Source organism: Myxine glutinosa, chromosome 1, assembly GCF_964187855.1.
Source record: "Myxine glutinosa chromosome 1, kmMyxGlut1.1, whole genome shotgun sequence".
In the NCBI taxonomy this organism is placed as follows: Eukaryota; Metazoa; Chordata; class Myxini; order Myxiniformes; family Myxinidae; genus Myxine; species Myxine glutinosa.
In genome coordinates this window covers 181,881,290-181,908,687 of record NC_136261.1, presented here as the reverse complement: position 1 = coordinate 181,908,687, position 27,398 = coordinate 181,881,290, and the positions used below count along the sequence as shown (strand labels likewise).

General features: G+C 46.6%; 1 protein-coding gene and 1 long non-coding RNA gene across 2 annotated transcripts; one reads left to right on the top strand and one right to left on the bottom strand.

The window, feature by feature from the left end:
- Positions 1 to 270: 270 nt before the first annotated feature.
- LOC137431704 (uncharacterized) lies at positions 271 to 3,769 on the bottom strand. The gene is made up of 2 exons (XR_013623916.1): positions 2,916 to 3,769; positions 271 to 1,699 (listed from the first exon to the last, which is right to left on the bottom strand). It is a non-coding gene; the product is annotated as an uncharacterized LOC137431704 (long non-coding RNA).
- Positions 3,770 to 3,816: 47 nt separating this feature from the next.
- SRP14 (signal recognition particle 14) lies at positions 3,817 to 24,276 on the top strand. The gene is made up of 5 exons (XM_068123323.2): positions 3,817 to 3,993; positions 4,115 to 4,190; positions 20,395 to 20,507; positions 23,942 to 23,974; positions 24,072 to 24,276. The coding sequence occupies exons 1-5, from the start codon at positions 3,970 to 3,972 to the stop codon at positions 24,159 to 24,161; spliced, it is 336 nt and encodes a 111-aa protein (XP_067979424.1). The 5' UTR covers positions 3,817 to 3,969; the 3' UTR covers positions 24,162 to 24,276.
- Positions 24,277 to 27,398: the final 3,122 nt, after the last annotated feature.

The window sequence follows — 27,398 nt, the reverse complement described above, 5'->3', positions numbered from 1 at the left end:
ATAGGCCATAAGCTAGCACATCGTATAGTTACTTCCTTAAGCTTCTTGTGACATTTATTGTATGCAGGTATTGGGGAGGACTGTCTGCTCTTCTCTTTTACCAAGTCTTACCAGGTAGTACAGGTACGGTACCTACTACACCTGGGTGAATATCAAATTGCGGTAGATTTTGGATATTTAAAATCCCCCAAAAAATAATGTTAAATTAAGAAAAAAAAATTCTTATAATGATGCAAAAATGATTAAGAAGAAACACTATACCCATGCGAAAACTGTTTGAAGTAAATTTATTAAATGCCAGAGATAATAAGAAGCAATGCGCAATACATTTTGTCCCCTCTGTTACGGTCAAGGGTGATATTGCAACTTATACTAAAATACTTGCTCATTTCTACAATTGTGCACAAACATGAGGCAATAAGTCCTCTTATCATATGTGGAACTTTTCGTTGTAATAATCATTGATGGTGGTGTATAATATTGCAATTAATATCTAGCGTATCCTGTCTGTACCACACAGTGCTAGCTGTATTCAAAATTTGGTCCTTAAATACAAGAACAGTTTTAATTATGTGAATACATCCAAAACTTGTATAGTTGCAGGAGTGCAATAGAACAGATGCAATGGTAGAAATGAGTGCAGGTTCAGAAATATATCCATTTTTGCATGCAGTAACAGAGGGGACACCAAGTAACAGTGGGGACCAACAGTAACAGAAGGGACATCAAATTGATCCACATGACAATAGAAAGAAATGAAATGCATAATGTGGACAAGAATCATTATTGTAGTTGATGGAACTCTTCATGAGAAGTGGCATTGAATTGCATGCCAAATTGAGGGATTGATTTGGAGATGTCTGAGGGTCACTTTTTCCGGTGGTGGTATTTCACATATGAAGTTATCCTTATTGTACCAACATATATCATCCAACATGGGCCAAAAAAATCTGTTCTTGCCGACTTTATGCATGCATTTCACTTCAAGATCTTCATGGTCTTCATCAATGACAATTCCAGGATATGGTCGACCATCATAGCTCACCACAACATACTTGTTAAGTAGTGAGATATCAGTTGAATCAGTAAGACTCTTCAGCACACCATCTGGCACACTATCTGATTCAGGATCTGGCACACTCTCTGATTCAGGATCTGGCACACTCTCTGATTCAGGATCTGGCATCCGCTCTGGTTCAGGATCTGGTACATCATCTTCCATGGCACATTGCCTTTGCTCTTGGAGACTCAACGGTTATTTTTCGCCTGAGTCGCTCCCATCTTTTTCTGTATTTGTCAGCTTGTCGAGTCTGGTATTCAAGTTTGTCGGCCATTTCATCCATTTCTTTCAGTATCTTTTCTTTATTTCGTCTTCGTCTTCGCTCTCCAGTTGATCGTTGTGAGGAAGTCACACCCTCTATGATTTCTGTAGGTGAACCTGGCGGAGTTACCAGCTTGTCCAAAGTTCGTGCTCGTTCCTTCTCTAATTTTCTGTTCTTTGCTCGCCTCAACTTCCATTCTCTCCTTAACTTCCGAGCAGCCCTGTCACTCAACTCACTCACCAACTTAACCTTCCCCGTCTCCTTCCTCTTCTGCCATTGTAGCTTTTCCTTCTTCAAGTATTCTTCTCTCCTCACAGGATCACGATCTCTTCTCTGCCGGTACTGCCTCTGCTTCTCAACTGCGCTTAGTGGCATACCTGAAACAAATAATGTATTTATGATGAGCACTTAGTGGCGTGTGAACATTCTCTTGAGTTTAGGAAGTGACACGGCACTGTGACGGAAGTGGGCGTGGTCAGAGTTCCACATGTCAATATTTAGGTGAGTAAAATACTGACGGCATACAGTATAATGCAATAAGGTGATTTAAACTATTAAGATTAAGAAAACAAAAATAATTGTACAAGATAGTAACCCTAATAAAATATAGTTACATTCATATACATATGAGACAGCTGCCGTCCCTTCATTGGGCGGTGTATATGAAACAGCTACCATTCCTTCATTGGGATGTATATTGTATATATATTACATTCTCGGGAAATATTACAATCATGAGCTTGCAAAAGCATTAATTACTTAATTATGTCCCCACTGTTAGGCTTGGTCCCCCCCGTTACCGAAAATCAAGTAACAGAGAGGACAGTAACAGCGGAGACATTTCATGCACACAAATCTCACTGATTCCATTATTAATTCCCAAATTATCGCCCAATCACTCCCATGCCTCAATGAACTATTCTGTAATATAGTTGCGTGATTAGTGTTTTCGAATGTTTTATCTATCTATAATTCCAGTAATCTCTGTGTGTTTGTTTGTACGTTTGTTTGTCTGTGACCGCTGTTTCTCGACAACCACGGGTCCGATATACTTTAAACTTGCCAGGTATGTTGCTGGGGACCCGAGGATGTGCCTTTTCAAGGTTTCATATTAATCGGACAATTACTTACCGAGCTATGTCCAAAAAACGATTCAACCAATCAGAGAGCAGCGAGCTATCGCGTGTGCCGAACGTGGCGGACACACTCTGCCTCGGATGGCACATTTGAGAGCGTATTCATTTATTTCACGTTTGCAAACTATGTTGGCGCTATGTTGGCGTTAAACTATGTTTTAAAACTAATAAAAACCCCGGGGGGATTGTCACTGTACTCGCAAGCCGTTCGCCGTTCGCTTTGGCGTTGCGAATGAACCAAAACATTTCATGCACCAAACCATTTCATGTAAAGCGTTCGCCGTTCGCTTTGGCGTTGCGAATGGACCAAAACATTTCATGGACCAAACCATTTCATGTAAATAGAGGGGGGGGGGATATAATTTTAGATATAGATATAGTACGGGCATGCCCTAGTATTTATAAATGATGAATGTATAACAGTGTGGACAATTTCTGTTTGACGTGCAATACTCACCAACTTATTATTGAAAAAAATTTCCTCAATCACTTCTTTGTTCAACTTTTTTCTTCCATGCTGGAAATGAGAACTTATATGCTGCAAACTGTACTGGACACATTAATGAAATATGGTAAAATCAGACACAGGCTGGCTTTATTGGACAGGGTAACAGGGGGGACTTCAACTCAGGGACATGTGCATTTCGGTTCAGTGATGAATATAAGGAGGTCACAAATTAGCTTATTTCGTCAGCACATTGTACAATACAAATCACTTGATGAAACAGGGGCTTAATATTTTCTCAACACATTGTTTACTGCGGATAAATGAAGTAACTTTCTGAAAATGTTCGTCTTGGACAGAGATATTTCATAGGTACACAGACTTTGAAATTTTTTTTCACACAAAAAATTAAATCCCAGATGTGAATTTCAACCATCATATCGTTAACTAATGTTTAATTAACCTGTACACAACAAAAAATAAGGACAATATTATCAGTAACAGCATTTAAACGGAAGATTAGTCCTTCGGACACAAAATCTACCGCAATTTGATAATCACCCACCTACCTACTACCAACTACCTAACCTACTGATGCCATAGTGATGGGTAAAATAGTGGCAAGAGGCTTTGGCTTTGCCGGCTCATTGCGGCTTTGCAGTCGGGTCATATTATGTCCAGTAGACGTCAAATCAAACTGTGTGTGTTCAGTTACCAAGTTTCTTATAGAGCGCTCGCCAAGCGGCTTAAGAAATGAAGCAAGCACTCCATTCAAACCCGTTGATAAGGAACGGCAGGCTTAGCGAGCGCTACCAACCTGCTAGGTAACTGAACACACCCTTGAGATCTTGGAATGGAAACCTCGGTGGTAACTTTTACATTTATATTCTCGCGAGATTTGCCGCTCTCAGACAGATTTCGCTAATCATCAGTATTTTTGAACATGAGAATAACGGTTGCATTTTATGGATCGGGGTATATAAATGTGTCGTTGGATATTCCTATCTAACAACAAGGAAAATAACATAACGAGGTTTCAAGGACTACTTCCGGGTTAAAGCGCAGTATGGTGTTGATGGAGAACGATTCGGTGAGAGCCACGTCTTGTGTATGACATATGGCATATGCATGAATGGCGTGGTTTTGAGAATTTCCTAATGTTTGTTCATGTTGTCTTGTGTAAACCTTTAATTGTTTAATTTTTATCGCAGTTTCTCACCGAACTCACGCGTCTCTTCCAAAAGCATCGAATGGCGGCGGGTTCCGTGTACATCACGATGAAGAAATGTGAGTGACGAGGGAGGGGGAAAGTAAAGTGTGTGTGTGTACGCACGCTGTGTGTGTCCACGTCCACGCTGTGTGTGTGCGCGCGCTGTGTGTGCGCGCGCTGTGTGTGTGCGCGCTGTGTGTGTGTGTGCGCGCTGTGTGTGTGCGCGCTGTGTGTGTGTGTGCGCGCTGTGTGTGTGTGTGCGCGCTGTGTGTGTGTGTGCGCGCTGTGTGTGTGTGTGCGCGCTGTGTGTGTGTGTGCGCGCTGTGTGTGTGTGTGCGCGCTGTGTGTGTGCGCGCTGTGTGTGTGCATATATGTGTTGTGAGTGAAATATCTTGAAAAATAAACGAGCACAGTTTAGCGCGCACAGTGCATGTGCGCTGTGTGTGTGCGTGCAGTGTATGTGTGTGCTCTGTGTGTATGTGTGTGCTCTGTGTGTATGTGTGTGCTCTGTGTGTATGTGTGTGCTCTGTGTGTATGTGAGTGCTCTGTGTGTATGTGAGTGCTCTGTGTGTATGTGAGTGCTCTGTGTGTATGTGAGTGCTTTGTGTGTATGTGAGTGCTTTGTGTGTATGTGAGTGCTTTGTGTGTATGTGAGTGCTTTGTGTGTATGTGAGTGCTTTGTGTGTATGTGAGTGCTTTGTGTGTATGTGAGTGCTTTGTGTGTATGTGAGTGCTTTGTGTGTATGTGAGTGCTTTGTGTGTATGTGAGTGCTTTGTGTGTATATGAGTGCCCTGTGTGTATGTGAGTGCTCTGTGTGTATGTGCGCGCGCTGTGTATGTGAGTGCTTTGTGTGTATGTGAGTGCTTTGTGTGTATGTGAGTGCTCTGTGTGTATGTGAGTGCTCTGTGTGTATGTGAGTGCTCTGTGTGTATGTGTGCGCGCTGTGTTTGTGTGTGTGTGTGTGTGTGTGTGTGCGTATGTATATAATATGCAGTACAACATGTCACATATAATATGTGCATATAATACACAGTATAATGTGTCATGGATAATATGTGTGCGTTAAATATATAGTACAGCATGTCAAGCATAATATGTGCATGCAATGTACGGTACATGTTAAGTCTATATGTGCATATAATATACAGTATAATATGTCACGTATAATATGTGTGTAAATAATGTACAGTATCATATGTCATGTATAATTATGTGTATAAAATAATGTACAATATAATATTTCACGTATAATATGTGTGTATATAATGTACAATATAATATGTCACGTATAATATGTGTGTATATAATATACTGTATAACATGTCACGTATAATATTTGTGTATATAATATACAGTACATGTCAAGTCTGTGTGTATATAATATATAGTACATGTCAAGTCTATGTATGTGTATAATATACACTACAACATGTCAAGTTTCGTGTGTATATAATATACTGTACAACGTGTCATGTATAATATGTGTGTATAAAATATGCAGTACATGTCGAGTATAATGTGTATATAATATACAGTAAGCTATATATCCTGTGTAATGTGTATGTCTACAACAGGTCAATATGTGTTTATATAATATACAGTATAATGTGTATATAATGTACAGTAGTACATGTCAAGTCTATGTGTGTATATAATAGAGAGCTTCGTAAGCGAACCTCTATGCCAATTGCATGTATATGTAAATCCATTCAAATTTTCATTTCAAATTTCACAATTTTTTTTTTCTAATTTCACAAAAAAAATTCTAATTTTTCCCCATTTCCTTGGGAACAAAATTTCATATTGTCATTTGAAATGTTCCTTCCATGATCCGCCATCTTGTCCCTTCCATGATCCGCCATCTTGTCCCTTACATGATCCGCCATCTTGCTTTGGTCTGGCGTGACCGATAAATTATTTTCACCTGGTGATTAAAATCAATATATATTGTTGGGGTTTTGAGAACCCTGCACTGTGTAAAGTGTTGTAAATATACCCCTTTGTAAATAATTCTCTTTGTGTAAATACCTCCATTCATTGTCAAGGTCAAAGGTCGTCCCCTAGTTAGTCCACATCGCAACACGTAGGCCACCATAGGTCTCTCTATAGTTATTTCAGTAATATGTGTTTCTGGTAAGGCTGTGTTTCCAATAGTTGAATCTATGTTGCATTAATGAAATAAGAATAGGCCCAAGCTCTTCAACACCAGTACGAATGGTTTTCTATCCTCAATGGCAGTAAGGGTTCTTTTACCATCTAGCCAGAACTCCATTACGCACGAGGCCAAGGACAGGAAAAAGGGGGCGGAACGCCGAGGAAGAGGCGTGGCCGTGTCATCAACCCGTCAGGGGCGTGGCCAGTAAGCCCTAACCAGCCAACCAGGGCTGCGGTGAGCTCCAATATGGGCATAGCCCGAGGAACCGCGGCTTGATTCGGCGACCCCCGATAAAGGCAAGGAGAGGGACTGCTTACGGAGATGACGGAGGAGGAAGAACCGAGAGAGGAGGGAGAGATGAGCACCGAGCAGCTTTTTGAGCACGAGCATCGGTGGGGTGCAAGAGTCGGTGCGCTCGGGTCGCCAAGACAGCGGCAGCATAAACCGCGCTGCCTGCCGGGTTTTCGCCGCTGAAACCGTATACGTGGGGCTGCCGCCGGCTGCTCGTTTTCCAGCCCGGAGCGTGGATTTGAAGCGGACCTCCTCGCTGTGCTTTTCCTCCGAACCCTCTTCCAGCCATTCCTGCCTGCAATTCCCTTGTCGTGTAAGTCTGTGGTCTGTCCTGTTTGTTGTCTGGGATTTAATATAAGACTTTTAAGGTTTGCTCTGTGTCTGCTTCTTCTCTTTCTGTATATTCTCTCCCTTTCGTTTTCCTCTTATAGATAGTAATAAACCCGTGTTCCTTCTTACCTTTGGTTTCTTTCTCATTCGATCGTTTTCGTCCCTTCTTTCATTTGAATATACCCTGGTGTTGGGCTAGCGGCTAGGGTGCCGGCTTAGGAATCCTAGGATCCTGGGTTCGAATCCCGGTCAATCGCTGAATTTACGCCAGGGGGGGTTGACTCAGCCTGTCATACCTTCCGAGGTCGGCAAATTGAGTACCAGTTCACTGGTAATTCCCTGGTTGTCGTTAAAGGCGGCAAAAAGGGCTGGCGTCAGGAAGGGCATCCGGCCGTAAAACATCGCTTCAAAAAGGGGACCGAAAAACAACAACAACCACAGTTCCCGAAAAGGCCAACCCCCGCTTGCGGGGAAAAATGGCCTCTAAAGGTGGTTTTTTTTTTTTTCATTTGAATATACGTGGCACGATTTAGTCAACCGCTTTATAATCGGGTTTAGTCTGCCGCTAACGGCTCGAGCCTCGGATTACTAAACCGCTCGGCAATTACCATCTTGTCCGTGGCTCGGGCGGAGTATCGCCCTGCTTCCGACCGGAAGGAGCGCAATACCCCCAGGAACGGTCGGACGGCCAGCTTAACAGGACAAGGGGATTAACCCCCCCTTGCTTGTGGGAGTGCCGTCCCCCATGTCCGCAACAATATATATGTAAATGAATTCAGTTATTGTTCATTGTTCGCTTTTTCATAAAAGCATCTTGCTCACGTGATCTTGCTTTGGTCTGGCGCGACCGATAAATTATTTTCACCTGCTCATTAAAATTATTTTCACTTGGTGATTAAAATCAATAAATTACAATACAGTACTGTACAGAACGGATTTTGAATTCGAAACCGCTCATCATTTATGCCAGCTACACCGACTTCTTTTTTCCGCCAGCTACACCGGCTTCAGTTTTCCGCCAGCTACGCCGACTTCATTTAAGCCAGGTACACCGATTTCAGTACGTACCTGCCATTCGGACCTCTGTACCTGGTCCAGTCGACTATAAGTCTAGACTATATAGCCTACAGTAGGCAAGTCCTGCATTCTATCCCAATCTATCCATTCAATAAAATTAATTTGAATTTTAATTCTAAGCCCAAGATCAAACAACCTAGCCTAGCTAGGCCTAGGCCTACAGATGTTTACGAGGGCTGCGTACTCGATCGACTGACTATTGTCGACGAAGCTCTCACTCTACGCAATGCGTATTCATATTATACAGGTCATGTTATGTCTATGTGTGTATATAAATATACAGTACATGTTATGTCTATGTGTGTATATAAATATACAGTACATGTTATGTCTATGTGTGTATATAATATACAGTACATATTAAGTCTATCTGTGTACATAATATACAGTACAACATTTCAAGTATCGTGTGTATAATATGCAGCATAACATGTGACGTATAATATAAAGTACAACATGTCATGTATAATGTGTGCATGCAATATACGGTACATGTCAAGTCTGTGTATGTGTTTATAATATACAGTACAATGTGTTATGTATAATATGTGTGTATACAATATATGATACATGGCAAGTCTATGTGTGTATATAATATTGGGGGAGGAGGGGAAGGAGGAAAATTTTTCCCATGCAAAGAGTGCTTCATAACTTGTGTTGCCCAGGTAAAAAAGGAAATTGTAATAGCCTCTGTCACCATCACCAGATGGCGCTACATGGTACACATTTACATAGAAAATTTATGTGCTCTCCCGGTCCCTCACACCCCCACATGAAGCCCCAACCACATAGCCCATGTTGCGTGTATATAGTAGAAGTATAATGTGTGTATATAATGTCTCAAATACTATGTGTATATAATGTACAGTATAATATGTGTATATAATGTACAGTATAATTTGTCACGTATAATATGTGTATATTGTTGCGGTTTTGTGTTTTTGCAATAAAAGGTTAATTTCCCCTTCATAGTTAGTCACACTACAACACGTAGCCTCGCGATAGTTCAGTTATTTCTTAGTAAATGTAAGCATAGTCCTTTTCCTGTGTTAGTTTTGCGTTGAGTAGAATAATGAGAGTTAGGTCCTTCCAATGCTTTATGCCGCCTCGATACTTTGGCTTTGGCACGAAATGCCACGAGGCAGGCATGGACATGTCGATCAAGGGCGAAGGAAGGCGGGGAAGGAGTGACGGTAAGCACGAGCCGCCAATCAGGGCTCGAAGGGAGTGGCTTAGCACTGCGTCAAAAGGCGTGGTTTTTGGAACATTCGATGCGGGCTAAGGGCGTGGCAATATAACCCTTTTGCGCAAATCCCCCACCTCAGTTGTGAGGAGAGGCGCTTGAACAAGTTCTGAGGAGAGGTGTGCTGAAAGAAGTCGAGCAGTTTTGAGGGGAGAGGCGCTTGAACAAGTTCTGAGGAGAGGTGCGCTGAAAGAAGTCGAGCAGTTTTGAGGGGAGAGGCGCTTGAACAAGTTGAACGCTCGGTTGAGCTTGAGGCAAATCCCCTATTGAGTTACGTGAGTGAAAGCGCGCCGTTGATTAATAGCGCTGTGAGGAACTGCCGAGCCGGGCGAGAGACGCGCATATTCGCCAGCCTGCCTTTATTTGAGAGACGTGCCGCAAGGATCCCTCCCGCCTGCCTGCTTGCCTTCATCGAGGGACGTGCTGTGACCGCGGAGGGCCACGCCGGGCGAGCTGTTCCTGAACCACAACGGAGCCGGCGCGTTCAGCGCATGAACACCATCCTTCTTTCATTCCCCCTGTGAGTGTGAACCCGGCCCGTGTCTGGGGAATAAGCTAAGACTGTATAAGATCTGCCCTGTGTCTCTGCTTCTACCAATCATTGTAAATAATAATTATTAAACGTGTTATTTCTTTGATTCGACCGTTTCGTACTTTCCATCTATCGACTAAGCGTGGTACGAATTATCGCTCTAATCGGGTTCCAATACCAGGTAACTGCACGGACCACGTGGTACGCCATCCGCTCGGACGTACTCAAATTACGCGTGGTTCGTGCGAGACTTGATCCCCGCTTCCTCGGCGGCGTGAGTACTTAGGTACGTGCGAATATCGTCCCGAAACCCTGTCTCTCGTCCGACCGGAAGTGGCGACTCAAGTCTCTTGGTTGCGACGACCCAAAAAGAACAAGGGGCTTAATCGCCCCTTGGTAAGGGCAGGAGGGTCACGCGAAAACCGTAACAATATAATGTCACTAATGTGGAAATATAATATACAGTTTGACATGTCAAGTATAATGTGTATATAATATACAGTATTATATGTCATGCATAATATGTGTATACTGTATATATAAATTTGTCACGTATAATGTGTGTGTACAATATACAGTACAACCTGTCACATATAATATGTGTATAAATCACGACGTGTGTGTGTGTGTCAGTGTGTTTGTGTCGGTCTTGGTCTTATCTGGTGAAACCAACTTATCCAACCAAGTGCAAGGATTATCCCGTCTCTCTCTTTTGCTCCGACGAAGGGTGAACGACTGAAACGTCAGCTTCTCTCTGTTTACCATGGTGGTTAACATACCTCAATGTATTGATTTTATCCATTGATTTATGTCTGCAGATGCAGATCGAAACTAGCCTTCACAAACAAGACTAGTTCTTCATTATACATTGGTTGATACATTAGCCAATTGCATAAGAAACAAAAAAGCAATGAGATTGCAGACCCTCGCCAGGATGTGTTTTTAGTGTTTTTAAGGCTTTTGTGTTTGAAACAAATATGGCGGCCGAACCATGTGACCGATGACGTCATCATCATTATTATTTTTTTCTCCACCTATTTATCCACAGATGATGCTCAAGAAATTTCATCTTGATCGGATGAAGTTTTGTACTTGCCGAATTATGATGTCATAATGGAGGCACCTATGAAATCATTAACATATGTTATTCCCCATGGAGACTTCTTTGCAATGAGCCATGCCTCAATTTGTTCTATGCAGCGCTTTCGGAGATATAGAGGTGCAAGTATTTTCGGTTTTTCCAAGATGGCGCCTGTACCACGTGACTTATGACTTCAGAATTATCATTAAAAAAATTATACAGGTGGAGTTGCACCTATGGTGAAAATTTCCTGTCAATCGGACCAACGGTTGCAGAGAAAATCATATTTATTCTGTGCGGAAAAACAAACGGACAAAACAAACGGACTCAAATGCAATACCCTCTCTTCTGGCAAGGGTAACTAGAGAGTTCATAGAGCACGAGTCACCACCATTCAGTGTCAAATATGGAATATACTTTTAATTTTAATAAAATAATTATTTTAAAAGATAATTTAACAAAATAAAGAAGTATGTACAGTACTTAAATGCATACTGTAATAAGACAATGTTGAGTCAGTTTAAAAGATAGAGGCAATATTGAATGAATGAATGAATGATCATTTTAAGGCCATTTTCCCCGCTATAGCGGGGGTTAGCCTTTGGCAATTGATAGAGGCAATATTATTGATATTGAATTATTGATAGATTATTGAATTATTGATAGAGGCAATATTGATCACCATTAAACAAACGCATCATCAATCGGCATTGTACATAACCATATCAGCAGCATCTTCTTCACCCTCATACTGCACCCTCTCACATGCCACGCCCACTTCCCAGGGGCTGTGCTTGACAGCTATTACATACACCACCCTATATTGTGTATTATGTCGGTGATTTGTGTTCTACAGTGTTCAAATATATAATCTATATATATAAAAGAAAGTTTTTGTTTGTTTGTTTGTTTGTTTGTTTGTTTGTCTGCACGCGCTAATCTCCTGAAAGGAAAAATGGAAAAAAATGAAATGGTGAAAGATAGGAGGAAACCTCGAAGGTTATAGGCTAGGTGTCGAGGCCGCCTCGGCCGGGCTGGGTCCATTTCACAATTAAAAGTTGAGCTGAATTATAGTAGTCGATCTTCTATGGCCGCGAGTAAAAGCTGAATTATAGTAGTAAATTCATTCAAAAAGAACCCGGGCAACGCCGGGTGCATCGGCTAGTTCATTTTAAATAAAGGTTTAAAGAGGTGTAAAGGTGTATAGATAAATTAATTCCACGTTTTACCATCGTTCTACCCAGTGTCTATTGTGGAGCTATGCTCGCACGATAAAGCCGGACAAAATGGACGACACCAGGAACGAAGTTTCACTGAGCTATTTATTCTAGCTCAACTCGAAAGAACTCAAAAGCACTGAATAGCCCGTTAACACGGGCGGCAATTTATATCCTGAGTTCACCACACAAAAGCCACGCCTCTCAGGCGGGGCGTGGTATGCAAATAAGTCAGCCACGCCTCTCAACGGGGCGTGGTATGCAAATCGAGAGTCCGCCCGGGCAAGGCAAGTCCGGACACGTCCGGGCGAGTCCGGGCAAGTAACCGCCCGCCGGTTACGTCATCGGCCGGTGCAAGGTGATTGTGTCATGCTTCCGGTAACCGCTACACTATGACATTACCCTATCCAACATGTTACATTCGTTATTTGTGCCTGTTGTTTGTGTCGTTTATAACATAACATCTTTAAAAACAGTAGGTTTCCTGTTTGGAATGACTTTCAATTATATTTGACTGCCAGGCAGGCAAACAGCATAAAAAATATTTAGTCTCTCCTCTGTGCTTGCGTGATCGTGTCAAATTCAGAGCCAAAGTACTGTAAAATGGCAAACTTGTCTTCCTATTCGTGTTCTGATTTGTGTTCAAAATATAACATTCAATTCAAATAAGTTGTTCCTCGATCGTAAATTGATAATGAGGATGGACAGACAACCAAATTGCTTAACCCCGTTTTTCGCTTCGCATGCGCAGGGTAAAGATGTCGGGATGGATCTTGCTTCGTCTTTTTTTTTTTTTATCTTCATTCTTCAGGCCTACAGCATCACATATTTGTTTAATCTAATGCCCTTCTCCCTTTCCAATCCCAATCTTCCTTGCTATGGGCCAATTTACCATTGTGAATCTCAGGCGATTGTTCATGTCTGAAAAACATAACTGTCGTGTTTGCCAGTCAAGACAACTGTACAAATTATGAGCGAGTGACGGTTAGGTGGTGTACTGGTTCAATGTGATATTATCGCTTGTATACTTATTATTAGACACGGAATTAATGGTTTATTATATTTGACTTTGTAATAGCTAACTAGAACAAAAGGAAGGTAAGAAGTCACAATATGGTAGTTAGATTTTAAGTTGTATGGAAAGATCACAAGAGCTTGAGATGTTTTTGGTTATTTCCAGATGTTGAACCATCTCGTGTTAAAACCTTTAGGGTATTCTGCTTGTAGAACGGTCTAGTATTGATGAGTAATTTGTAGAGGGAGGTGCTTTTGCAAATGTTCCTGGTCTGTGTATGTTGAAATGGTTAAATGGTAAAGTAGAGTGAGACGATAGGGGAGAAGAAGAGCCTGTCATCAGTTGCTCTGCTGTGTACAGCGCCATGTCGGTGTGGTTCGTGTGGAGCTGGTGTTTTATCTCTCAAATAAATGCAGCCTTCGAAAAAAAAATGCACACACCGGTTGGACATACATTGATTCAAGAACCTTTGGGTTGTGTGACACAAACATACACACAAATAAAATCCCAGGCCTTTTCCCTTTTGGATTTTTAAATGCAATAAAGAAGGAGCTGCGCTCCAACGCGAGTCGAAAGAATTGACGCGACCAAAGATGGAATTCGTCCGAGTTGCTTTATTGAAACAAAACAGCTCAGGTATTCTGACAAGCCCGTTTTTCGGGCAGCAATATATATACACATTTATGCCGGGGCGTTTGCCCGGGAAAACCGAGACCGGGCATGCCCGGGTGTCAAGGGCGAGTCCTGGAAAGGCGAGTCTGGACATGCCCGGGCGTCCTGGACGCGGCCTGGCAAGTCGAGGCTGGGCGTGCCCGAGCGCTCTGGGCGAGCCCTGGAAAGGCGAGAGCGGGCATGCCCGGACGCTCTGGGCGAGCCCTGGAAAGGCGAGTCTGGACATGCCCGGGCGTCCTGGACGCGGCCTGGCAAGTCGAGGCTGGGCGTGCCCGGGCGCTCTGGGCGAGCCCTGGAAAGGCGAGAGCGGGTGCCCGGGAAAGACGAGACCGGGCGTGCCCGGGAGGTTCGGGCGTGCCCGGGAACAGCGAGTCCGGGCATGCCCAGGAGAGGCGCGTCTGGGCCCGTCCGGACGAGCCCGGCATGGCGATCGCGCCCTGTCCGCGTCCTGGCAGGTGCAAGGCGATTGTGTACCTTCAGCGGGAACCGCTACACACGCCCCTCCAGAATCGACCTGCACCAGCAGGGTCAATTTAAGGGGGGTCCGGATGACCCGGCCGAAGCGACCCCTGGAGGGTCGTGGGGGGGGGGGGGGGGTCCGATCAGGTGGTGGGTGGTCGAGCGGGGGGAACTGTGGACGGGGGGCGGCCTCGCCGTGGAGGAAGGGCCAACCGTGGTGGTCGGTCGACGTCCACGTGCGCCGGTTTGAGGCGGTCCACAGAGATCCGGTCCGACCGGCCGCCGACGTCGACGACGAAGGACTTGTCGCCCCGTCGCAGGACCCGGAAGGGCCCGTCATACGGCGGCCGGAGTGGCCCCCGGTGCGCGTCATGACGCACAAAGACGTACTCCGCTGTGCGAAGCGCCGGGGGGACGTAGGACTGGGGGCCACCGTGGCGGGACGTTGGCACGGGCGCAAATCATCGGGCGGCCTCCTGGAGGTCCGAGCGCTGGTGTGCGGCGGACCAGGGACTGGTAGCATCGGGCACGAACTCGCCCGGGACGCGGAGCGGCTGGCCGTAGACGAGCTCGGCGGCGGACGCCCGGAGGTCCTCCTTGGGGGCCGTGCGGAGGCCCAAAAGGACCCACGGCAGCCGGTCGGTCCAACCGTCGTCCTGAAGGCCGGCCATGAGTGCGGCCTTCATGGAGCGGTGAAACCGCTCGCACAACCCGTTGGCTTGGGGGTGGTAGGCCGTGGTGCGGTGCAGCGTGACCCCAACGAACGGGCGACCGCGCCCCAAAGTTCGGACGTGAACTGTGGGCCGCGGTCGGACGAGATGTCCGCCGGTGCGCCGAAGCGCGCGACCCAGGTGGCGATGAACGCCTGCCCCACGTCGGCGGTGGTGGTGGAGGTGAGGGGCACGGCCTCCGGCCACCTGGTGGTCCTGTCCACCATGGTGAGCAGATGGATGAACCCCCGCGATGGGGGCAGGGGACCCACCAGGTCCACGTGGACGTGGTCGAAACGCTGTGCAGGCACGGTGAAAGGTGCTAGTGGGGCCTGGGTGTGGCGGTGGACCTTGGCCCGCTGGCAGGCCGTGCAGGCGTTGGCCCAGTCGCGGACGTTCCGTCAAAGGCCGTGCCAGACGAAACGCGCCGACACCAGCTTCTGAGAAGCTTTCCGGCCCGGGTGAGAAAGGCCGTGGATGGAGGCGAAGATGCGGCGCTGCCAGGAAACGGGCACGATGGGGCGAGGCTGGCCCTGGGAGACGTCGCAGAGCAGGACGGTGCCCGCGAAGGGGATGTCGGCCAGGCGGAGGCCCGTGTCCGCCGCCCGGAGGGCCTGCACCGAGGTGTCGGTGGTCTGGTCGGCCGCCATGAGCGCGAAGTCCACGCCGAGGTGGACCGCGTTCGCGCTGGCCCGAGAAAGACAGTCGGCCACGGCGTTGTCTTTGCCGGCGACGTGCCGGATGTCCGTGGTGAATTCCGACACGGCGGAGAGGTGGCGCTGCTGGCGGGCCGACCACGGCTCCGTGACTTTGGCCATTGCGTAGACCAACGGCTTGTGGTCGACGAAAGCCGTGAACGGGCAGCCCTCCAGGAGGTGTCGGAAATGGCGAACGGCCAGGAATAGACCGAGCAGCTCGCGGTCGAACGTGCTGTATTTTAACTCGTTCGGCCGGAGCTGCCGGCTGAAAAAAGCGAGTGGCTGCCAAACCCCGTCCACCCATTGTTCATGGACGGCGCCCACCGCGTAGTTGGAGGCGTCCGTAGTGAGGGCGATGGGCGTGTTGAGCACCGGGTGAGCCAGCAGCGTTGCGTCGGCGAGGGCCCGTTTTGCGCTCGCGAAGGCCGCGTCCATGGCCGCGGACCAAACGATGTCATGCTTGGCCGGCTTGCACCGGAGGGCCTCGTAAAGGGGCCGCATGAGCTGAGCAGCGCGAGGCACGAATCGGTGATAAAAATTCACCATGCCGAGGAACTCTTGTAGGGCCTTGATGGAACGGGGACGCGGGAACGTGGTGATGGCCTCGACCTTGGTCGGCAGCGGCACGGCCCCGGTCTTGGTGATGCGGTGGCCCAAAAAGTCAACGGTCGTCGTGCCGAAGTGGCATTTGGCCGGGTTGACAATTAAGCCGTGCTCGCTGAGGCGACCGAACAGTGTTCGGAGGTGGAGGAGGTGCTCGGCGCGGGACGTGCTGCCGATGAGGATGTCGTCCAGAGAGACGAAAAGAAATGGCAGGTCGCGCAGCACGCCGTCCATTAAGCGCTGGAATGCCTGGGCCGCGTTCTTGAGGCCAAACGGCATCCTCAAAAATTCGAACAGGCCGAACGGCGTGATGACGGCCGTCTTCGGGACGTCGGCCGCCCGGACAGGTACCTGGTGGTATCCCCGTATCGGGTCAATTTTGGAAAATATGACCCGTCCCGCCAAACGGGCGGAAAAGTCCTGGATGTGCGGGATCGGGTACCTGTCGGGGGTGGTAGCGTCGTTGAGGCGGCGGTAGTCGCCACACGGGCGCTATCCGCCCCCCGGCTTTGGCACGATGTGCAGTGGTGAGGCCCATGCGCTATTGGAGCGCCACACGATGCCGATGTGCTCCAACGCGTCGAACACGGCCTTTGCCACGGCGAGCTTGGCCGGGTCGAGGCGTCGGGCCCTGGCGTAGACCGGCGGGCCCATAGTGGGTATGTGGTGCTCGATCCCATGCCGCACTGCGACGGCCGAAAACGTCGGCCGCGTGAGGGCCGGGAATTCCGCGAGCAGGCGTGCGAACTCGTTCGCCGTCGGGAGGGCGCACGCCAGTTCGGTCGGCGCGGAGCTGCTCATCGTGCACGCCAGGGAGCTGAAGGTCTCGGCGTTGACAAGGCGACGACGTTTGACGTTGACCAGCAGCCCGTGCGCGTAGAGGAAGTCGGCGCCCAGCAAAGCCATGGGGACGCAGACAGTCACAAAGGTCCACTGAAAGCGCTGGCTGCCGAAGCAGAGGGTGACGTCGCGCGGGCCAAAAGTGCGTATGGCCGAGCCATTAGCAGCGACCAAAGAGGGGCCGCAAACGGCGTCCCACCTGTCCTGCTCGGAGGCGGGTATGACGCTCAGTTGGGCGCCGGTGTCACAAAGGAAACGCCGCCCGGACGCTTTGTCCCGAATAAAAAGCAAGTTGCCCGAGTGGCCGGCGCTCATGGCTGGGAATGAACGCCGGCCCGGCCGTTTCCCGACTTGCCGAAAGTGCACGGGGGTCGGCACGTCCGAGCCTTGTGTCCGAACCTGGCGTGGTAATAACACCACGCCTGGTCAGGTGGAGGCCCCGGCCGTCGTGTCGGAAGCGGTCGGCGCGGCGTGGCGGCCGCCAGTTGCACCGGCAGTTCGGCCTCCAACCGCGCAGGGCGCTCGGGCGTCGTGGGCGTCGCCTCGGACGGCGGCAGGCTCCAGGTAGCCGCGCCGATGTGTTGGCCCGCCGAGGAGATCTTATCGGCTTCCCTGGCGAGGGCGCGGGGATCGGTGATCGACGTGCCAGCCAGGGCGAGGCGTACCGGGTGAGGCAGCTGGCGAAGGAACAGCTCGCGGAACAGAAAATCCGGAGAGTGCTCACCGAGCAACGAGAGCATATAGTCCATGCGCTCGGAAGGGCGCGTGTCGCCGAGCTCGGGCAGGTCGAGCAGGCGCCGTGCGCGTGCCGCCGGTGAGAGGGCGAAAGCGTCGAGGAGGAGCGTCTTCAGCGCGTCATACTTGTCGGCAGCCGGCGGGTGCTCGAGGAGGCGCAGGCCGCGGTGGCGGAACCGAGCGCTGCCACGACGTGGTGGAAGCGGGTGTCGTCCGCGGTGATGCCTCGCAGGGCGAACTGGGAGTCCGCCTGGGTGAACCAAACAGCCACGTGAGCCTCCCAGAAGGTAGGCAGTTTAAGAGTCACTGCCGTGTCCATGTCGGTAGGTCACCAGTGAAGGAGCTGCGCTCCAACGCGAGTCGAAAGAATTGACGCGACCAAAGACGGAATTCGTCCGAGTTGCTTTATTGAAACAAAACAGCTCAGGTATTCTGACAAGCCCGTTTTTCGGGCAGCAATATATATACACATTTATGCCGGGGCGTTTGCCCGGGAAAACCGAGACCGGGCATGCCCGGGTGTCAAGGGCGAGTCCTGGAAAGGCGAGGCTGGGCGTGCCCGAGCGCTCTGGGCGAGCCCTGGAAAGGCGAGAGCGGGCATGCCCGGACGCTCTGGGCGAGCCCTGGAAAGGCGAGTCTGGACATGCCCGGGCGTCCTGGACGCGGCCTGGCAAGTCGAGGCTGGGCGTGCCCGAGCGCTCTGGGCGAGCCCTGGAAAAGCGAGAGCGGGCATGCCCGGACGCTCTGGGCGAGCCCTGGAAAGGCGAGTCTGGACATGCCCGGGCGTCCTGGACGTGGCCTGGCAAGTCGAGGCTGGGCGTGCCCGGGCGCTCTGGGCGAGCCCTGGAAAGGCGAGAGCGGGCATGCCCGGGAAAGACGAGACCGGGCGTGCCCGGGAGGTTCGGGCGTGCCCGGGAACAGCGAGTCTGGGCATGCCCAGGAGAAGCGCGTCTGGGCCCGTCCGGACGAGCCCGGCATGGCGATCGCGCCCTGGCCGCGTCCTGGCAGGTGCAAGGCGATTGTGTACCTTCAGCGGGAACCGCTACAATAACATCATTTCCTGCATTTAGTTTCTTGAGTTTAAAAATAAATACACTGCACACTTTTTACACTCCGACTCAAGGAGGCATCCACGATTCTGGAAATCCTTATGAGTAGTGTGAGAAACACAACAAGTGACATGAATGGATTTTTGTATATTTCGGCCAATTCTCCATGTGAGTAGAAGATGGTCTACTCGTCACGGATCAGAGTGCTATTTAGGTGATTGAAGCTATTCACAGACTAATCTCACGTGGCATGCCCCTGATTGTCAAGTGATCCCGAGGTGATTCTTGCACGAACCCTTGACTTTAGCTCTGTCGGTCTGCCTGCTATCAATATTAAATAATGTTGTGATTGTACAGGGTGTTTCAAAAAGCAAGTGCACTGTAGAAAATAATTATTTTGTGTGTTCGTTAGGGTTCGTTTGGGTTAATAAAATTATAATGTAAGCATGTTTACTTTGTGTCATTGACTCGCTCAAGTAACATACCCACCGGCTGAGAGACAACTCAAGTGAGCTTCTGCTAGCTGGATGTTCATGGTTTATCGCTAGGCAACCCATAAATAATTGTCCAGACATTGAAAGATTTTTTTTTTTTCGGTGCAGCATAGTTTTTTTTTTTTGCGATTATGGGAAGTGCATTCCTGAGATGCAGGATTTGTTTCAGGAGAAATTTGGCGAAGGACGATTGCTTAGTGAAAATTGTGTAAAAAGCATTGATAGAAATATTTCAGAAATCTGGTAGCGTTGCAGACAAGTTTCAAAGTGGTCAGGCGGAGATTGTGACAGATGTGGTATAGTACATTCTAGACGATTGTGTGCTTACAACTTTGTGGCAACAGTTTGGGGAAGGCCCTTTCCTGTTTCAGCATGACAATGCCCCCATGCACAAAGTGAAGTCCATACAGAAATGGTTTGTCAAGATCGGTGTGGAAGAACTTGACTGGCCTGCACAGAGCCCTGACCTCAACCCCACCGAACACCTTTGGGATGAATTGGAACGCCGATTACGAGCCAGGCCTAATCGCCCAACATCAGTGCCCGACCTCACTAATGCTTTTGTGGCTGAATGGAAGCAAATCCCCACAGCAATGTTCCAACATCTATTGGAAAGCCTTCCCAGAAGAGTGGAGGCTGTTATAGCAGCAAAGGGGGCACCAACTCCATGTTAATGCCCATGATTTTTGAATGAGATGTTCGACGAGCACATATGGGTGTGATGTCTGGGTGTCCACATACTTTTGGCCATGTAGTGTATATACATAGAAATACCAATAAATAAAAACTGACCTTGTGTACTCTTGCCTCATATTCATCTTTTGATCTCAAATCAGAATTTCTTGAGTATATAGAAAAAATAACAAATTTTACTTCACCGTTTCAATAATTCTGGAGGGCACTGTATGTTCCTTGGCCTTCTTGTTTTAGCTCTCGGTCTTGCACTTCATAAATCTTGTTTTTGTTAACCTTTTCTTATAATTTCCCATTTAAAAGCAAAGTATTGAGCTAAACAACTTGCATTTTAGAATTTTTTTAAATTCTCCTGTGGGAATTGAAGCGGCTTTTGTTGGTTGCAGATGATGGGCGCACCAAGCCACTACCAAAGAAGAGTGTAGAGACTACCGCAGAACCAGCAGAAAACAAGTGTTTGCTTCGGGCAACAGATGGCAAGCGCAAGATGAGTACAGTGGTAAGACGTTTATTTTTAAATGTGTCTAAGGCTCATAGTGGAGCCTCATTCATTATAATGAAGCCTGCTTCTATTGTTCCATTCACAACTCTTGTGCTGAGTAATTCCACCACAGTTGTATTTGTTTGAAGTGGTTTTTTTGTGCTTCATCTGCAATCTGCTTGAGACAAGGCCCCCAAATTTTTGGATATCACTGAGAGAGATCCCAGTATCATGAAGGTCGCCATTTTGCAATGCTGGAGAAAAATGAAACATGGGAAGTGTAAGCAATTGCTTTTGAGGGTACCGTCCAAAGTTGCACCTCTTCACACAACAATAGGGTGCAATAAACTTTATCACCAATTCGTAAGGCCTGGCACATCATGGAACTTTACAGTAATCCCAAAAGGGCATGGAAAAGGGAGTGTGAGGACTGAAGCAAGATTTCATGTTTGTAATGTTGAGGCCATAATTAGCTTCACGTGTTACTGAAGGGATGGGAGAGGCTATTCTAATCGGTGTGCATGTTTGTCCACATGCAGATCTACCCCGGCGATGCTCTGCATTGTTAAATGCTCGGTCTTGTTTTGTTACTTTGCCACCAAAGGTGGATGGAGGTAATGTTTTCACCCCTCTCTGTCTATTTGCTCGTCTTTGAGCAGGATATCTCAAAAAGTCACGGACGTATTATGCCAACTTGGTGGACAAGTTGGGTAGGTGACAAACAAGCCGATTAGATTTTGGTTCAGGTCCGGATGCATATCGGGCCTGTCAGTAGAATACAAAACGTAAACTGTTCATCCTGACGGAGGTATGCACTCTGCCGAGTGCCGTTCTTGTTCAGTTAGAATGGCTTCATTTTGTTCATTCTTGTAGCCCTCACAGCTAAGAATAATTTTAGTTAATTGTGCAAAATCTACTCACACCGTCAACATGTTACCATCCGTACATCCCTCTTCTCCTTTCCCAGTGGAAGCTGGAGTTTCACAAGGCAGTTTCAGGCTCAGTCTTGTTCCTCATCTACATAAATGACCCCTCTAATGCTTTGGAAAACCCTCTTCATTTTTTCAGACAACTCCACATTGTGTCCTACAGTACTCCATATCCCTCTGCTAGGCAGACAGCAGGTGTATCTCTCTACTGATATGATAAATGGAACATTTCTTTCAATTCTGGAACATCTCAGCCTTACTCTATGACTCCAGAATGATCAGAAAAATGAACCCACCATCTATTTACCTGGTCATCCACAGGAAGAGGTTAAGTCTCTTGAACTTCTCAGCCTCGCCATCAACCATGACCTTTGCTAGACCGCCTACATAGCAAAGCTTGCCTCAAAAGCTAGCCACAGACTGGGCACCCTCTGTCGATCCAAGTCTTTCTTCGGAAAATAATAAGTTACTCAAGTTTAAAAGGCCTTTGTCGGTGGAGCATTGGGAATACTGCTCTCTGCTATGGACTGTTTCATCAGCATCCTGTCTGCCTCTCCTGGATTCTGTGAAATCTATAGCTCTCAAAATTATTGGAATCTCCCATGATGAGGACGAAGCAGAGGGTATGTTACTCTCATATCACAGGTCGGCCGGTGGTCTCTGTTTTTGACCGTATATGATCCAACATTGCTCTCTCGTTCCACCAAACCTCCCCAGCAACTCCAAAATTCACACGTTCTTCCAGTATCGCCCTCCTGGCTAAACTTCTAAAATCCATGCTGACTGCACACCTCAACTCTTTTATTCTGCATTTCTCCCGTCTATAGAGCCACCTTTGAAAGGCTGTTCTGTTCCACTCTTCCCTTCAGGACTCGAAGCAAGCAGGGCACCACCATCTCTTGTCGTCTCCAATTCTCCCATGATCTTCATTACCCCCTGTTACCCTTTCCTAACTCAACAATTTGACTACTATTTTCAGTGTTGTTTCTTCTCCTGTTCGTTCATTCCCTTGATGTTTGTTTAACTGTGCTTAACTTGATGTAACTGAGCAAGGAGTTCTACCATGTTCTTCAATGAACCTCGCTCCTGTAAAGAAAGAAAGAAAAATAAAAGTCCATTTTGTTTATCATCTTGAATTTGGGATTTCCAATCTCGCTTCCTCAATAGTAATCTATGAAGTGCAATAGAAAAAGTATTGATGATGCGACTCTTTTGTCCTGTACATTACATTTGTCATTTATTGAGTGCTTTCTTCTCTTTAGTATAGTTTTATTTTAGAGAAATAACCCATAATTTCAGACTATTTTGTATTCATCTAAAATTTTGGCAGTCGTCGCTTAGAATTTTATCTTGTTACTGATATTTAAACAGACTAGTACACCTGTTGTTGTTCGAAGCAGCCTTGGAATAACGCCACGACAAGCTATTTACCTTAACACGGCGTTTGTCTGAGGAGGAAAAACATATTGGGGAGGGGATGGGGGGAGTGATGATGTTATTAGTGTTAATATTGTTTTGTAATAGAGCCTGGTGTTGGCTTAGCGGTTAGGGTGCCGGCTTGGGATCCTAGGATCCTGGGTTTGAATCCTGGTCGATCTCTGAATTAACACCAGGGTGGTTGACTCAGCCTGTCATCCTTCCGAGGTCAGCAAATTGAGTACCAGTTTACTGGCAATTCCCTGTGTTGCAAGAGGCGACTAACAGGGTTGGCGGCAGGAAGGGCGTCCGGCCGTAAAGCATTGCTTCAAAAAGGGGATCACTGTGCCCGATAAAAGCCAATCCCTGCTCTGTGGGGAAAAATGGCCTCTAAAGGTGGTTCATTGTTTTGTAATAACATTAATATTATGTCATATTGGGTCAATGAACAAACCAAAACTCAGGATATCTTATAAATAATCAAACTCAAGAAATGGGCAGGACACACCAGTATAAGGTCAGATAACAGGTGGGCAACAATATTAACAAAACATGGAGACCTATAGATGGCAACATGATCAGGGGAAGGTCAGCAGAAGATGGAGGGATGAAATAGACAAATATTGGGGGAAGAGTCCATTGGAACAACAAAGCAAGTGACAACATAACATGGCATCAACATGTTGAGGTTTTTGTCCAGCCGTGGACTGAAGATAGCTGATGATTATGATTATCATATTGTTGTTATTACTTTTGTTATTTGAAGCAGCTGTGGAAAAATGCCAGGGTAAGCTATCTATGCATTTTAACATGGTGTTTGTCCAAGACAAAAAAACCCCCTTGGGGAGGGTGACAAATTGAGTCGCTAATCTCCGTCGTGTGATCCTTATCCCTCCTGTTCGAGATTGGATAAGTAACGACTGGATGTATCGCAGTTAGACAGAGAGACAGACAGACACCAAATTGCTTATTTTAGTATGATGACATCCTTCCAATTTCCCAGCTTATCGGATTTTTGACTTTATTAAGGTTCTCTTGGTTCTCTCTTGGAAAACAGTTTAATCGGAGCTGTAACGCCAAGTCCATTTGTTATTCACTGCCTTTCAGATTGGAACCAAAGATGTGAACAAGTTTCTGATGGTAAGGGTTTTCTTTATCACTCTTTATTGCTCTTTATTAACTTTAATACAATTGTCCAAAGAACACAACTGGATGTCATACCGTGCCTGTTGCGTAGGCGTATTCCAACCTGCTCCGTGCCAATATGGATGGTCTCAAAAAGAAAGACAAAAAGAGCAAGGCAAAGAAGGCGAAGGCGACACAGTGACGCATCTCTGTTGTTTCCCTGTAAAAGGCTGGTTTTGCACACGTGTAATTGCTTTCACTTTACAGTGTACATGACTGACAATAATAAATAAAGGATGATTTTTTTTTTAGCTGCACTTGATTCTCGGTTTAAATTTCTTTCAACATTGCTCTCGACAACACTTTAATGTTTGCATTTCTTCTGATTAGCTTTGATTGTTTTTTTCTTCTATTCTAGGATGAAAGTAAATATCGAACGTCCAATGTGTCCAAGCTCTATAATTTTTTTGGCTTTGTGCAAGAAATATCTGAATTTTAGAATGAATAAACGAGTATGTGCCCAGGAAAAATTGTTGACAATTGCTACCTTTACCTGAAGAGCTTTGTTCAAGTAAAAATTGTGCAACTTCCAAGATCATTGGTCAATTTGAAATGGAGGCATTTTTTATTTGAGGGGTGATCAGTATGTCCGTGGCCTGTGATAAAAAGTTGAAAACTATATTGACGGTGTGTAATTACAAATTGTTGAAAAGGACCAAGTTACATGTTGTCAAAACTTTAAAAGACGAGGAATAATGGCTGTTTAATGTTTGTCATTGGCCACATATTTTGAGCCATAACCTTGCCAATCATTGTTCACATCGATACGCTCCACCATAAAAAAAAACCAGACATGTAGAATTGATTTGGTAATGTAATTGTTGGACTGTTTAAGCATTCATTCCAAGTGCCTTTTTGGCATGAGGGATGTGCAGGAACACCTGATTGCAAGTTTCCACGGAACATGATTGCTTCATGCAATAATGGTACTGCACGTGCAACTCATGCACCCTGAGCCAGGTCTCCCTGCCCCCATACAATATGCAATCTCTTAAATGCAAAGCAATTTATAAAATGCTGCTCTTGGCCATGGAATTCGAATCAAAAGGAGACTTTGAGATGCACCTTTACCAACTTGACCACTCAACGATCCACCTTGGTACAGAGTGGAAAGCCGTGTGTATTTAACCCTAAGCTTTATACAAACCTCATATGTGAAAATTAGATACGTGCATAATCGTTACAACAGTGAATATCATAAACAAACTATAAACCTACAAACCTGGTTACCTGGGAACCGTCTCATTTCAGAGGAAGGAGTTAACCAAATTCAGGCAAGGAATGATAACTGCCAGTGTACATGACTGGCAATGATTTCTTTTAGCTGCACTTGATTCTCGGTTTAAATTTCTTTCAACATTTCAACAACAACATTTGGCGCTAGATTCCATCAGAAGTGGAAGCCCAGGTTGGATACTGAGGGGCAGCACATGCGTTTGACATCCTTCGTCCTCCCCTACATCTTCCACTTGCTCCCCACCCCTCCCCCCCCCCCCCCTCCACTCCCCCACATCCTTTCTCCCTCCACCCTCTCACCTCAACCCTCTTCTGGTTAAACTGCCAAAATCAAGACTCTCTGCTCACCTTCACTCCTTCATTCCTCTTTTCTCCTGCCTCTGGAACATACTCCCTCACTCTCTTCAATCCCACTCCTCCATCCAGGTCTTTAAAACAGCTGTTCACCACCATCTCTTATCTTCCCCCATCCAAAACCTTGATCTTTTCTACCCCCGTTAATACACCCCAAATCCACCTCTTTCAATCTCTGACTTAATTCCTGAAATTCCTAGTACTGTCCACCCCTCCCCTCAACCATAAACCTCAACCACCCATAAAGATATTTAACTCCTGGTCAACATTGCCCAATAGTCCCTGATGAAGATTGCTTGATGGTGTAAATGTCAGACCTAAGCCTTACCCTTGGTGATTGTTATAGTAGGTGCTTTCACTCTTAAGTAGCAATCCTCCCAACTACAAGTTGTTTTTTAGCAAGGCATTTTTTTATTGACAAGATTGATAATTACGTCATTCGACTAGTACAAAACTTCATCCGATCAAGATGAATTTTTTTGAGCATCATGTAGGCATAAATTGGTGGAGGAAAAAAAATGATGACGTCATCGGTCACATGGTTCGGCCGCCATATTTGTTTTAACACAAAAGCCTTAAAAACCACTGAAAATACATCCTGGCGAGAGTTTGCAATCTCTGATTGCTCTTTTTCTTGTTATTAGCATGTTTCACAACTAATGGCACTCTAAAAGTCGTCTTGTTTAACAAGTATCCAAAGTAAGCTTTTTTAATATTGGGAAGAATCAGCTGCTACTATGACCTGGATCATAGATACGTTATGCTAACCAATGGTATCTGTTAAAGCCATCCAGTCATCTGTTTGTCCTCGAACACACAAACTCCAAAGTACAGATAGTGTGAAGCTGAGCCACTGGTGTGTTTTATAACTGGAGCCATTTCTCCCCTTTTTGTCCCCCGTCGCACCGCGGAGCGAAAGGGGTCTATGGTTTTCCCCTCCGTCCGTGTGTCCGTCCGTCCATCCGTGCGGGCGTGCGTACGTACATGCATGCGTGCATAAGCGAAGGACCGCATTCGAATTTGGTGTATGGGTGCAACCCACGTCAAAATCCAAGATGGCCGCCGCCATGTATGTCTGAACCTTGTGAGCGGAATATCTTGAAAAATAAGCGAAGTACCAACTTCTAATCTGGTGTGTGGGTGTATCTAGGCATAAGGAAGAACGCTATTGAAAATTGGGTCGCCACGTCAAAATCCAAGATGGCTGCCACCATATATATGTCTACACCTTGTGAGCGAAATATCTTGAAAATTAAACGAACTACTAACTTCTAATCTGGTGTGTGGGTGTATCGACGCATAAGGGAGAACGCTATTGAAAATTGGGTCGCCACGTCAAAATCCAAGATGGCCGCCTTGCATCTTCCACTTTGTCAACTCGCATCACTTCACCGACGGGGGACCTAGGCATAACGCTTGTTCACTAAAAAATTAGGCTTTGATTTTTCAGTTGTTTGTCTTCAATTTGTCTTGTCACAAAGTATTGTTTCCTGACGGTATGGTGCATATATCCTGCAGCACTTACCTGGGTTTGATTTCTGAACCTACTACAAACTGTTGGATTGGTGCTTTCACAGAGCGTTGCATCACAAACTGCCCGTATCTAGGATGGGCATTAAGCTGGAGACCTTGTCTGCTTGCATCAATTGGTGGACATTACATATTCCATGGTGTCTGGTGTGAAGAGCAGGTGAGTTATCACCGACACTCTAAACAAATTGCAAATTCCTGCCCAAATCAGTTCCAGTCAAATGTAAGACCTGGTCATCAAATTCGTGAAATATTTGGG

Coding starts and splice junctions, on each gene's coding strand:
- SRP14 (XM_068123323.2), top strand. CDS start 3,970: ATGGTGTTGATGGAGAACGATTCG. Junction 3,994..4,114: donor TGTTGATGGAGAACGATTCG/GTGAGAGCCACG, acceptor TTTTTATCGCAG/TTTCTCACCGAACTCACGCG. Junction 4,191..20,394: donor GTACATCACGATGAAGAAAT/GTGAGTGACGAG, acceptor TGTTGGTTGCAG/ATGATGGGCGCACCAAGCCA.